Raw genomic sequence first — 13,494 nt, forward strand, 5'->3', positions numbered from 1 at the left:
TTTTTTTTTTTTTTTTTTTTTTTTTTTTTGAGACGGAGTTTCACTCATGTTACCCAGGCTGGAGTGCAATGGCGCGATCTCGGCTCACTGCAACCTCCACCTTCCGGGTTCCGGCAATTCTCCTGCCCCAGCCTCCTGAGTCGCTGGGATTACAGGCACGCACCACCATGCCCAGCTAATTTTTTGTAGTTTTAGTAGAGACGGGGTTTCACCATGTTGACCAGGATGGTCTCGATCTCTTGACCTCATGATCCACCCGCCTCGGCCTCCCACAGTGCTGGGATTACAGGCTTGAGCCACCGCGCCTGGCCTTTTTTTTTTTTTTTTTTTTTTGAGACACAGTCTCACTCTGTCACCTGGGCTGGAGTGCAGTGGTGCGATCTTGATTCACTGCAACCTCTGCCACCCAGGTTCAAGGAATTCTCCTGCTTTAGCCTCCCAAGTAGCTGGGATTACAGGCACCTACCACCACACTTGGCTAATTTTTGCATTTTTAGTAGAGACGGGGTTTCACCATCTTGGCCAGGCTGGTCTTGAACTCCTGACCTCGTGATCCACTTGCCTCAGCCTCTCAAAGTGCTGGGATTACAGGCGTGAACCACAGAGCCGGCTATTTTTATTTTTATAGATACAGGGTCTTACTATGTTGCCCAGGCTGGTCTCAAACTCCTGGATGCAAGTGATCCTCCTGCCTTGGCCTCTCAAAGTGTTGGGATTGCAGGCATGAGCCACGGAGCTGGGCCAATTTTTTTTTCCTTTAACAATGGATCCAAGTCACGGCACCATTAAAAAAAAAAAAAAAAAAGGAAGGTCACTACTGACCCGAAAGTGCTACATGGCCAAAGTTGTCTGAGCTAAGTATGAGGGAAGTACACTTCCACCCTAAGATGGTGGAGATCCCACTCCTTTTGGATTCAAATGGTCTGCTTCACTCATCTATGAAACCCGCCTGCTTCCTGTGCATAAGTATTTGAGTTTGAGATCCTTTAAAGCTTTGATTTACATTAAATTGCAGAATTTGTAGTGAAGCAAACACATTAAGGATTTGGCAGTCGATTTTCACTACAAATAAAGGTCCTTGACAGCTGGTTTGGGGGTTTTTTTGTTTTTGTTGTTGTTGTGTTTTTGTTGTTGTTGTTGTTGTTTTTATTAAAGAAGTGTCATCCATGTGCGGGGGCCATGCTAATCTTCTCTGTATTGTTCCAGTTTTAGTATATGTGCTGCCGAAGTGAGCACTGTTGTTTGTTTTTGAGACGGAGTCTCTCTGCTGCCCAGGCTGGAGGGCAATGGCACAATCTCGGCTTACTGCAACCTCTGCTTCCTGGGTTCAAGTGATTCTCCTGCCTCAGCCTCTCAAGTAGCTGGGATTACAGATGCGTACCACTGCATCAGCTAATTTTTGTATTTTGAGTAGAGACGGGGTTTCACCATGTTGGCCAGGCTGGCCTCAAACTCCTGACCTCAGGTGATCCGCCCACCTTGGCTTTCCAAAGTGCTGGGATTACAGGCAGGAGGCACTACACCCAGTCTTGTTTTTCGATGGGAAAAGATACGTAGCTTGGGGACTCCATGTTCTGAAGAGTATGCAGACAGTTGCTACCACTATAGCAGGAAAGAAGACAGCCTGAGACCAAAAGCAGAATATAAGTTGAGAATTTCACAGTGGGGCTGCCAGTCGGGAGTGCACCTGCCTTGCTTGCTCTTCAGGAATTCTGTCATGGCTCATCTCTCTTCCAGCCTAGCTGTACTGAGCAATGGCTAACCTGATTCCAGAGTTGAATTTGCTGGGGCCAAAACAATTGTTTTAATTGGCCAGGCCAGTTGGCACTGCCACCCTGCTCATGATATCAAGAAAACCTGAGGATGTTGCACCACCTGCCTGGATCTGTAGACCCTCTGCATGCTGCCAGACCACCAGCACTTCAGGCAATACATTTTGTCCATACTGTGTATGTTCCATGAAGGAGGAGTGCCTGAAGAGGCTGCAGCCAAACCGGGCCCTGGTGATGCTCTTTCTCCCCTGGTGGTGCTCCTGGAGCATCACTGGCCATCCTGTCCTTTCCTATAGCCGCATCCTGGGCCAAAATACAAAGCAGCTTTGAGGTACAACTTATTATTTTGCCTTATGCATTAAAAAGGCCAAATGATATTAAAAATTAGCTCTAACCATTAAAAAAAATTAGTTGTCTACATTTTTTTAATTTGTTTTTTGAGACAGAGTCTCGCCCTGTCGCCCAGGCTGAAGTGCAATGGTGTGATCTTGGCTCACTGCAATCTCTGCCTCCTGGGTTCAAGTAATTCTCCTGCCTCCCTAGTAGCTGGGATTACAGGCATGCACCACCATGCCTGGCTAATTTTTTGTATCTTTATTAGAGACGGGGTTTCACTGTGTTGGCCAGGCTGGTCTTGAACTACTGACCTCATGAGCCACCCACCTCAACCTCCCAAAGTGCTGGGATTACAGGCGTGAGCCACTGCACCCAGGCTAAAGTTTTAACGTTTTTTTAAAATGGTTATGGTTAGCTAAAATGTTTGACAACGAGGAGAAGAAAAATCTGAGAAAATCAGTGCTGAACTCCTGACCTCAAGTGATCTGCCCACCTTGGCCTCCCAAAGTGCTGGGATTACAGGTATGAGGCACCACACCAGCCTTGTTTTTCTATGGGAAAAGATATATAGCTTAAAGCTCTTTTTTTTTTTTTTTTTTTTTTTTTTTGAGACAGGGTCTCAGTCTGTTGCTCAAGCTGGAGTGCAGTGGTGCCATCACAGCTTACTACAAATTCCACCTCCCAGGCTCAAGCAATTCTCCCACTTCTGCCTCCCAAGTAGCTGGGACTACAGGCACCTGCCACCATACTCTGCTAATTGTGTTTTTTGTAGCGACAGAGTTTCACTTTGTTGCCCGGACTGGTCTCCAACTCCTGGGTGGCAAGCAATCCTCCCGCCTCAGCCTCCCAAAGTGCTGAAATTGCAGGAGTGAGCCACCATTCCGGGATATAAAGGTCTTTCCAAATCAAAATCAGACCCTTTCATTGTCTTCTGCCCAATCCGCTCATGGTTCTAATTTCCAAGTGTATATTCTTTTTTACCGATATTGTAATGTTTGTTGACTTAAACCATATAGCGCTATAGATGATGGGGAGAAAACCTGTTGGATCAGATTATTCAAAACTATTTCCCAAAGTTGCAGGAAAACAAAAGATACCTCCTTGGAAATCTCCACTGTAGGGACAACTCATCAAGGCTCAGTACCTCCCAATTTTTTCAGAAGGCACTGTGACAAATCAAGGAATGCCTTACTCTTACCACTAGGTGTCACACGAAACAATCAGGAATAAAGACCACCAAATCCTGAAGGCTACCAGAAATATAAAACCATAGAAGGTGGTACCAAAAAAACCTTATTTTTATTTATTTATTTATATTTTTTATAACCATTTTTATACCTGCAGCCAAATATCTTCTTCTGATGTATCCTCTATAAGTGGGACATTTAGAGTTTGATGTTTCTGTACATATTTAAAAGAAATGAATATCCCCAGATGGGGGTTGGGGGACATTCACCCTTTATTTTCCCTAACAGTTGGAGTAGAAAATAGTTTTGAGTATATTCCAAATTATAGGGTAGTCAGTCTGATTTTCACAGTGTGTTTTCAGAAGTGTTAATCCTAAGACTGCTTTGGCCAAATGATTAATAACTGCCAAGGGGTTCCTGGGTAAATTTCTATGCATTTCAGTTTCTTTTTAGGAAAGTAGGAACAATATCTATCTTACAGGATTACTTCTGAGAACTAACAATGTGATACATAAAGTGCTGGAGTTCTTTCAAAAATTTATACCCAAGTAATAGGACTTTTAAGCTAGAAAAGACCTTAAGAAACATTCAAATCTAATCTTATTATACAAGTAAGTATACCACAAAAAAGTTAACTGATCTCTCCAACTAATGTGCAGTTAAGACAGAACCCAGAATTGAGATGCTCCGATTGCAGTCACGTTTCACCTTGCCGCAATCATTGTATATTTGTATATGATAAGCCTACAGAGACAATGGTGTCTATCCCTGGGAAGTTTTCATTGTAACATGTGATCATTACTACCCTGGAGGTTCTATCTGATTTTAATATTTTCCCCTTCATACTTGGTCTATCTCTGTTGAGTCAGATTTCTTACATTCTAATATTGGGGGAAGGGTGGAGATTTGAAAAGAGGGGAAGGGTTGGTTAGTACATGGCCAGTCAAGGTAAAGATGACTGCAATAATCACCAGAAATCTCTGCAGAACTATAGAGGCCTCCTGGGACTAATCCTGAAGAGCTCTGACTGAAGTTTGTTTTATTTTGCCTATACCAACTGTATCAAGTAGAATTCAGTCCATGGCTTGCAGACTTGGAGGTGGAGATGGGGTGGAGAGCATAAATTCTATTTCTGCAGGTAAAACCAGAGCACAGTGAGCCCAAACCCCTTTCTACCCGGGTGGCATAACTGAGTCCAACTGCTACCGTCCCCCGGGACAACGGAGCAAGGAGGGGCGGGCAGGATGGGGCTGCCTTCAGCCTCCTGCAGGATGCCTGGCAACTACTTTCTTAGTGGTCCTTAAGGTCTAATCGCGGTTAAGGCACTAACTAAACTCATTCTTCAGTCTCCTTCTCCAAGTGCTCCTGGAAAATTGCTCAGTTTGCACGCAGAAGTAGGCTCAGGATCCATTCTTTGCAGCAGCACAATGTAGGTCAGAGCGCATGAACGAAATTGCTACTCATGAACACAATAGCTATTTTGTTATTGCAAGGTATCCACAACCCCTACTACAAAGATTAGCACCTCGCTTTACTTAGGGGGAAAAAAATCCTGGTCCTATTCAGCAGTTTCCCCGTACATGGAGAGTTCGCCCCTCCCCCAGTCAACAGGGCTGTTCTTCCCTAGGAAGTTATTTGAGAATTCTCCAAGGATTTAGGTTTTCACTCCAAAGCTTTCACAACTTCTACCTGGCGGGGTGCGTAGGGGTGTGGGTGGCGAAGCTAAATGTCCCTGTGCTTCAAAGAGCCTGGTATTGGTAGAAACACGTTGGCCTTCTAATCACAGTGCGTCCTTCCCCTTAGAGAGAAGTCTGGGGAAAGCAAATCCCTACACCCAGCCATCATTTCCATTCTTGCGTTTTCAAAAGATCAAAAAACGGAAAGGACCGGCAGGTTGGCAAACCCCAAAGAAGGACTGCCCATTAAGTCGGCGTCCTTGGGATCTCAGCAGCCGACGACCCCAATTCAAAGCGATCGTGGGAAACCCCAGGGAAAAATGGTTAACTTGCAGAGGGACAGGATTACAGGGTGCAGGCTGCAGGGAAGTACCGGGGGCAGAGGGCCTGGTAGGAAGGACTTTCCAGCCACTCGGCGCTCATCAAAAAGTTCCCTGTCCGTGACCCCAGTGCCTCATCGCAGGGAGTTTCTCCGATGAACCCCAGCTCAGGGTTTAGACTTCTTTTTCCCCCTAGCAGAGGACGAAGCCAGTTCTCTTTTCTGGTCTGACTGGCTTGGAAATTCCCCGCGCCAGACCCCGCCCCAGAGAAATCCCCAGCCAGCGTTTATAAGGGCGCTGGGGCGGCGCTGCGGAGCCCACAGCAGCCCGCGCCGCCGTCCCGTCCGCCAGCGCTCCAGCGAGGAAGCAGCGCGCAGCCCGCGGCCCAGCGCACCCGCAGCACCCCCAGCTCGCCCGAGCCATGTTCCAGGCAGCCGAGTGGGCCATGGAGGGCCCCCGCGATGGGCTGAAGAAGGAACGGCTGCTGGACGACCGCCACGACAGCGGCCTGGACTCTATGAAGGACGAGGAGTACGAGCAGATGGTCAAGGAGCTGCGGGAGATCCGCCTAGAGCCGCAGGAGGCACCGCACGGCGCCGAGCCCTGGAAGCAGCAGCTCACCGAGGACGGGGACTCGTAAGTGGCGCAGGCCCCGGGACACGGGTCATCGGGAGGACCGGACGCGCGCGGGCGGGAGTTGGGGGGTGCTGGGCCTGCAGCCCGAGCCCGGGGACAAGCGCTGCAGCCGGGCTAGCGCCGCGGCGCCCCGGGGCTCCTGCACCTCGCCGAACGCTGCAGGGCTGCAGGGCCGCGCGGGGCACCGGCCCGACTCGGAGGGGCAGCGGCTCGGCCCTGGTGGACCACAGCGTCGCCACACGCCCCCCTCCCCCCAGACCCGTCCTCTAGGCCGGGGGCGGGGCGGCGGCGGGGACGCGAAGTCCCCGGTTGCATAAGGCGGGGCGGGAGTTTCTGGCCGCTGGCGGGCGCCTTGCAGCCGGGAGGGGAAGTACAGGGCGTTCCGAGCCGGCGGGAGGGCGGGGCGGTCTGGCCGGCGCCCGCCGAGGCCGGGGGGGAGGGGGGCGGAAAGTCCCTGGGCGCCTGCCAGGAACACTCAGCTCATAATAACCTCGCGGAAAACACCGCGGCCTCGGCCTCCAGAAACCCCGGCCTTGCGCAATCCCCCGCAGCCCGCGCCTCCCTGGGCCCCAAGCGGTGCACTCACCACCCCTGGGGGTTTTTCCATCTTCCCCACAGGTTCCTGCACTTGGCCATCATCCATGAAGAAAAGGCACTGACCATGGAAGTGATCCGACAGGTGAAGGGAGACGTGGCCTTCCTCAACTTCCAGAACAACCTGCAGCAGGTGCGTGCTTGCCTGGCCCGGGCTCTCTCTGACCCTGGGACAGAGCCGATGTAGCAAAGTCACCCCAGATCCTTTCTGAATTAAGGGCCACTGGGCATGATTCACCCTCACCGTTTACTTCACATCAGCCCACATCCTAGAGAGGGAAGGAAATTCTATGGATTTGGTGAGGTCTTTATGACCCACCTGGAGCCTCTGCTATTTGCCAGCCCTCCCCACCCTCCTGCCTGGGAGGAGCAGCACCCAACCAGGAGACTTTGGGGATCGGGGAACTCGGGGTGTGGGTTTGATCCATGGCTTACTCTCTCTGGTCTCTCTTGCATTGGTAGACTCCACTCCACTTGGCTGTGATCACCAACCAGCCAGAAATTGCTGAGGCACTTCTGGGAGCTGGCTGTGATCCTGAGCTCCGAGACTTTCGAGGAAATACCCCCCTACACCTTGCCTGTGAGCAGGGCTGCCTGGCCAGCGTGGGAGTCCTGACTCAGGCCTGCACCACCCCACACCTCCACTCCATCCTGAAGGCTACCAACTACAATGGTATGTCTGCCTCCCTGCCCTGCCCCACCCCCTCAGAGGACAGGTGACATGGAGAAGGGGCAGGTGGGCCAACTAAGGAGCCCAGGAAAGAGCTTAAACTCCCAACCTGTGAAAGGTTGAGAAAAGATGTGTGCAGTATGCCTATTGGTTACCTTTATAAAGTCCCTTCAGAACCCAGAGTGTGGGTTCTTAAAATTCAGAAGACATGACTGTTTGTCCCATAAAATAATAGGTGAAAGGTGCTGCTTTAGGAGTGAGGATTGAAACAAATGGTTATACTTTTTTCCTTTTGTTCTTCCAGGCCACACGTGTCTGCACTTAGCTTCTATCCATGGCTACCTGGGCATCGTGGAGCTTTTAGTGTCCTTGGGTGCTGATGTCAATGCTCAGGTGAGTGCTTCCTGCTTCCCATGTACTGAGTCAAGCTACTTGTGCTCATGTTGCAAGCAGAAATTCCAAATGCAGCCATAAGCATCTCAAATTCCTTTTGGTTTCAGGAGCCCTGTAATGGCCGGACTGCCCTTCACCTCGCAGTGGACCTGCAGAATCCTGACCTAGTGTCGCTTCTGCTGAAGTGTGGGGCTGATGTCAACAGAGTTACCTACCAGGGCTATTCCCCTTACCAGCTTACCTGGGGCCGCCCAAGCACCCGGATACAGCAGCAGCTGGGCCAGCTGACACTAGAAAACCTTCAGATGCTGCCAGAGAGTGAGGATGAGGAGAGCTATGACACAGAGTCAGAATTCACGGAGGATGAGGTGAGTCTGAACTGCTTCAGTATTCTGCGAAATTAATGAGGGGAGCCATTCCCTTCACCCTCCCAGGCCCCTAGAGCTGCTCTTCATCAGAAGAATGTCCATGTAATGAATCTCTCAAATTTCTGTGTATAACCAGTATCCCAAGAATGTGCCTTTTTTTTTTTTTAAATAGCTTACTCTTTTTTTAAAGAGAAGCATTAAAGGCCAACTCCCTCAGCCTGTACAGTTCATTATATTTGGGAGAATGGAGTCCAAGTGTTATTTCAGTAGCAGCTTCCCCATTCCAATAGTTTGGCAAAGCTCCAGAAGTTTAATGTTCTTTTTTTCCCCTTGTTTTCAGCTCCCCTATGATGACTGTGTGTTTGCAGGCCAGCGTCTGACATTATGAGCGAAAAGGGTCTGAAACAACATGGACTTGTATATTTGTACAAAAAGAGAGTTTTATTTTTCTAAAAAAAGAAAAAAAGAAGAAAAAATTTTAAAGGGTATACTTATATCCATACTGCACACTGCCTGGCCCAAAACATTTTACTGTGGTGGGATCAGCCCTCATTTTGTTACTTCTGTGAACTTTTTGTAGGGGACAAGAAAGATCATTGAAACTCCAAGAAAACTTCTTTTAAACTTCACCTTTGTGGGATTTTTGGAGAATGTTATCAAAAATTTCATGGAAAGACCACATTTTATAATATTTATTGTGCTTTGAGTGACTGACCCCAGTAGTATCCTGTGATATGTAACAGCCAGGAGTGTTAAACCTTTCAGTGGTGTGGGGTTAAAAGTTGCTACCTGTCAAGGTTTGTGTTACCCTCCTGTAAATGGTGTACATAGTGTATTGTTGGTAATTATTTTGGTACTTTTATTATGTATATTTATTAAACAGATTTTTACAAATGAGTTATTCTGATCAATTTTTTTGAGCTGCCATGGGCCTCCTGTTCTGAGTGGTTCCATCCTCTGGCAGAGGTGAAGGTAGATCATTGTAGGGGAGCAGGGAACTGCCAGCAGCTTCTCACACCTGACACCCAACCTCCAGCAAAGCTTTGCAGGCAGCCTGGGCACGGCGTGTGGGAGGAAGGCTGTTGCAAGGTTATAGGAAATGCCAGTTTCAGGCTAGGGGTGTAAGTGTGCCTCTTGGCCTGTGGTTGGAGAGCTCTCTGTTGTCATTCTGTCATCCCCTTGATTTAAACTGTTCCAGGACCCTAACTTCCACTTTAGGAAATTATTTTGGCCAAGAAGAATATGCTGAATTCATATTATATAGAGCTGGGAAAGATCTCACTTATAGTACAGGAAGTTCCTAAGGACATAGGCTCAGAAATCAGACTGCACTGACATTTGTTAGCAGATGCTCTGCTCTGAGGCTTAGTTTTCTCATTTATTAGCTGGGCTATTGTGAAAATTACACAAGACAATCCACGTAAAATGCATAGCAGAGCGGAGGCATGTAGTGCTAAAGAAAAACAAGCTGTTACACAACATCCTGTATGTCATGCCAGGAGAAACAAGTCCAGAGAATGTCCTGTCCAGGGTCACCTTGCAGGAGAGGAAGGTGATTACCTACCTACCAATCTTTTAAGATTGGGTGGTTAAACATCTTTTAAGAGCAGTCCATCTCTAAATCTGTGTTTTGTTACTGGCTGTAGTAGAAATGTGGTAACAAAGGCTTGAAGGGTCTTGTCAGTTCAGTCTACTGATTGCTCTGAATGATTCTACAGAAGCAAATATCACAAGAAATCAGTAATGTGAAACTTGGCTTAGATGCTCTATCTTGAGGTTTTCATCCCTAAAATGCCTCTCTTGCCTGGCTAGAAAGAAGAATAAAGATGGATACATGAAAAGCACAGACTGTACCACTATACAATAAGAAATCTGCATTTGGACCCTGTAAACATTTTTATTTAAAAAAACTTTTTTAGATGGGGTCTCACTCTGTTGCCCAGGCTGAGGTGCAATGGTGCAATCACAGCTCACTGCAGCCTCAAACTCCTGGGCCCAAGTGATCCTCCCAGCTCAGCCTCCTGAGTACCTGGAACTGCAAACTTGTACAACCATGCCTGACTAATTTTTTTTTATTTGTAAAGACAGGCTTTCCCTATGTTACCCAGGCTGGTCTGGAACTCCTGGGCTCAAGAGATCCACCCACTGTGGCCTCCCAAAGCGCTGGGATTACAGGCCTGAGCCACCACACCCAGCCAAAATATTTTAAAAAGAGGAAAAAGTGAAGTTACGCATTCTAGAAAATGCAGAGTAGTATATAAATGCAATTCATGTCCTTGACTTATACATAAGAAAAAATTACATTATCCCTTTCCTGATCCACAAACGATGTCAAAGTCAAAAGAATATGGTCACCTTCTTGGACCAAAAAGGAGGCAATATTTAGTGGTCTTCCACATATAAGGAGCATTACTACAGATTGGTTAAAGCCAGTTCTGCCCCAATTTTTTTTTTACCTGAGATGGAGTCTTGCTCTGTTACCCAGGCTGGAGTGCAGAGGCGCGATCTTGGCTCACTGTAACCTCCGCCTCCCAGGCTCAATCAATGCTCTATCTTGATTGAACCTTGATGAAACAATCAAGGTGCCTGTAATCCCTTGATAGCTGGCCTGTGGTTGGAGAGCTCTCTGTTGTCATTGTCATCCCCTTGATTTAAACTGTTCCAGGACCCTAACTTCCACTTTAGGAAATTATTTTGGCCAAGAAGAATATGCTGAGTAGCTGGGATTACAGGCACCCACCACCACACCCAGCTAATTTTTGTCATGTTAGTAGAGATGGAGTTTCACCATGTTGGCCAGGCTGGTCTCAAACTCCTGACTTCGTGATCTGCCCACCTCGGCCTCCCAAAGTGCTGGGATTACAGGCATGAGCCACCACACCTGGCCTTTTTTTTTTTTTTTTTTTTACTTTTTTCTGTTGCCTAGGCTGGAGTGCAATGGCATGATCTCAGCTCACTGCCACTCTCACCTTCCGGGTTCAAGTGATTCTCCCTGCCTCAGCTTCCCAAGTAGCTGGGATTACAGGTGCCTACCACCACATCCAGCTAATTTTTGTATTTTTAGTAGGGACGGGGGTTTCACTATGTTGGCCAGGTTGGTCTCGAACTCCTTCCCTCAGGTGATCCACCCACCTCGGCCTCCCAAAGTGCTGGAATTACAGGCTTGAGCCACCACACCTGGCTCTGCCCCATTTCTATAGTGTCAGTCCATCTGGAACCCTGCACTGGCAGTCTTATTTGCTGTCAAAGCCCAGCTTCTTCATTCAAATTCCTTGTCCATCCCCAAGCACCTCAACGCAGATGTTAAATGAACAGCCACAGGAATTAGGTCAGTTAGGTTCAGCTTCCAGCTAAGTGGCAGAGGTAAGGTGGGAGTGGGGGCAATATCCCCATCCTCATCCTCAAAGGAACAATGGTTGGAAACTTGGCTCCCCAGTTTTGGAATGATGCCCTTAGTGCTTCTTTCTCAAACATGACTCTTCTTTCCTCTGAAAAGGGGTTAAATTTGTGCCAATTCACCCAAACACAGTCTCTAGTTTTGTGTTAGGTTGGAGAAACAGGACAAAATGTGCCATCTCCCCATCCCCAATCTCCTTAGTGGCCAGTTCTTGCATAGGGGCATCACCCTCCATGGTCACAGCAGGAGAGGGCTCCTTCTCACCCACCTGGGCCCAGACTCCCACCTTTCTCCACCTCAGCTTTTTTTCTTTCTAGATCCCAAACCTCATTAAAGGTTCTGTCATCTGCATAAATCTCGAGGTAGCTGGGCTCAGTTAAGCACTAAAGGCTGCAGCGGTTCTTCCTTATTCTCTGGTTCTTCTCCCCATTTCTCATCTCCTTTTCTTTTTCTTTCTTGGAGATAGGGTCACATTCTCTTGCCCAGGCTGAAGTGCAGTGGTGCAATCTCAGTTTATTGCAACCTCTGTCTCCTGGGTTCAAGTGATTGTCCTGCATCAGCTTCCTGCGTAGCTGGGATTATAGGTGCACACCACCACACCCGGCTAATTTTTATATTTTTAGTAGAGACAGGGTTTCACTGTGTTGGCCAGGCTGGTCTCAAACTCCTGAACCTCAGGTCATCTGCCCGCATTGGCCTCCCACACTGCTGGGATTACAGGTATGAGCCACCACACCCTGTCCTCCCTGCTTTTCTTTTTGTTTTAAATTTATTACTTTTCTGCCCTGCCTGTTGGTTAGGTGACTGGAGTTACCTAAAGGAAAATTTTAGAAGGAAACATTCTAATCTGTAGAAAGTCTTCAAATTCCTAGGCAAACAAGAGAAAAAGCTCTCAAAGCAAATAGGCCAGCAGGAGAGCCTTCTTTAATGCACTTTGATTTCCTCCAAGAAGTTACAGGTCGTGTAGGGACAGGTAGGAACTAAGAGCGCCTGGGGAAAGAGGGAAGTGATACAAGGGGGAAATAATACATCGCGTCAGCAACTTCCTTGAATTCGGTTCCTTGATTCCTTCTGCCTGCCTCATCCATCAGGATAAATTTCCTGTAGAGGCCACGTGTACCGAGTCCTTCCAGAAAGTAAGGATTTTTCTTTAAAGAGGGAACAAACTAGTCTGAGCAATCTGAAGACTTTCCCCTGGGGCCTGGAAATTCAGAAGGCTGGGAGCTTGGGTGGGTTTGCCTGGAAAGTTCAATTGCTACTGGAGGTGATTTAGCGGGGACAGAATTGAGACTGTGAGATGGGCCTTCCTTCCTCCCTACTTCCTACCCCTGGCTTTCTGCCAGATTTTCATTAACGTAAGTGTAGCTGTAGCTGAAATTTCATTTGGCAAGAAAGGTCCGAGTTGTGGAACTCCAGTCTGAAACATGCCCAAGAAACATTCCCCGACCTCTGGTGCCTGGACAAGAATATTCCAGGTTGTTTCCCCATGAAAGGGAGCATTACATAAACTGAAACTAGACCTCACCTGTGTTTCCCTCCCAGAGAAGAGCAGCTCTCAGTCCCATGCATTCGTCTGCATCAAAAAGAACTATTCTCCAGGCCTCCTGCCAAAGAGGAACAAGCCACACAGCCTCTGCCCCAAAGAGCTCCTTGCTTAGGTGGGAAGGGAGACAGACAAGCCCAGAGAAGAGCATAGTGAGATGAAAGCCCAGCCATGAGCACAGCGTTGGGGTGGGAGAGACGGGTCCAGAGCTTATATTCCAGTTAGCTATTTACCTGCCAGTACTACATTATCTTAGCCCATGCCCCAAGTGACTGTGGCAGGCACCCTTTTCACAGGGGGCAGGAAGGATGACCCAGCATCAGCCAATCTGAGTCTTTGAAAAGTAGGACTGGACCCTGAACACTGACGTGAAAATAGGGCCAAGGCCCACAAACCGGCCATCAATCCAGGTAAGTGTGACCAGGTGCAGTGGTTTACAGCTATAATCCCAGCACCTTGGGAAGCTGAGGCAGGAGGATCATTTCAGCCCAGGAGTTTAAGACCAGCCTGGGCAATTCTAGGGAGAGCCCATCTCTACAAAAAAAATTCATTAAGGCCGGGAGTGCTGGCTCATGCCTGTAATCCCAGCACTTTGGGAGGCC

At 48.2% G+C, this 13,494-nt stretch overlaps 1 protein-coding gene and 1 non-coding gene across 2 annotated transcripts; one reads left to right on the forward strand and one right to left on the reverse strand.

Annotated features, from left to right (window-relative positions):
* Positions 1-1,129: 1,129 nt before the first annotated feature.
* LOC116526400 lies at positions 1,130-1,236 on the reverse strand. The gene has a single exon (XR_004258138.1). It is a non-coding gene; the product is annotated as a U6 spliceosomal RNA (small nuclear RNA).
* Positions 1,237-4,979: 3,743 nt separating this feature from the next.
* NFKBIA (NFKB inhibitor alpha) lies at positions 4,980-8,849 on the forward strand. Its single transcript, XM_032242546.1, has 6 exons — positions 4,980-5,927; positions 6,546-6,654; positions 6,984-7,194; positions 7,496-7,584; positions 7,692-7,952; positions 8,293-8,849. The coding sequence occupies exons 1-6, from the start codon at positions 5,713-5,715 to the stop codon at positions 8,338-8,340; spliced, it is 933 nt and encodes a 310-aa protein (XP_032098437.1). The 5' UTR covers positions 4,980-5,712; the 3' UTR covers positions 8,341-8,849.
* Positions 8,850-13,494: the final 4,645 nt, after the last annotated feature.

Source organism: Sapajus apella, unplaced genomic scaffold (genome assembly GCF_009761245.1).
Source record: "Sapajus apella isolate SASKATOON/1434 unplaced genomic scaffold, GSC_monkey_1.0 scaffold50, whole genome shotgun sequence".
Lineage (NCBI taxonomy): Eukaryota > Metazoa > Chordata > Mammalia > Primates > Cebidae > Sapajus > Sapajus apella.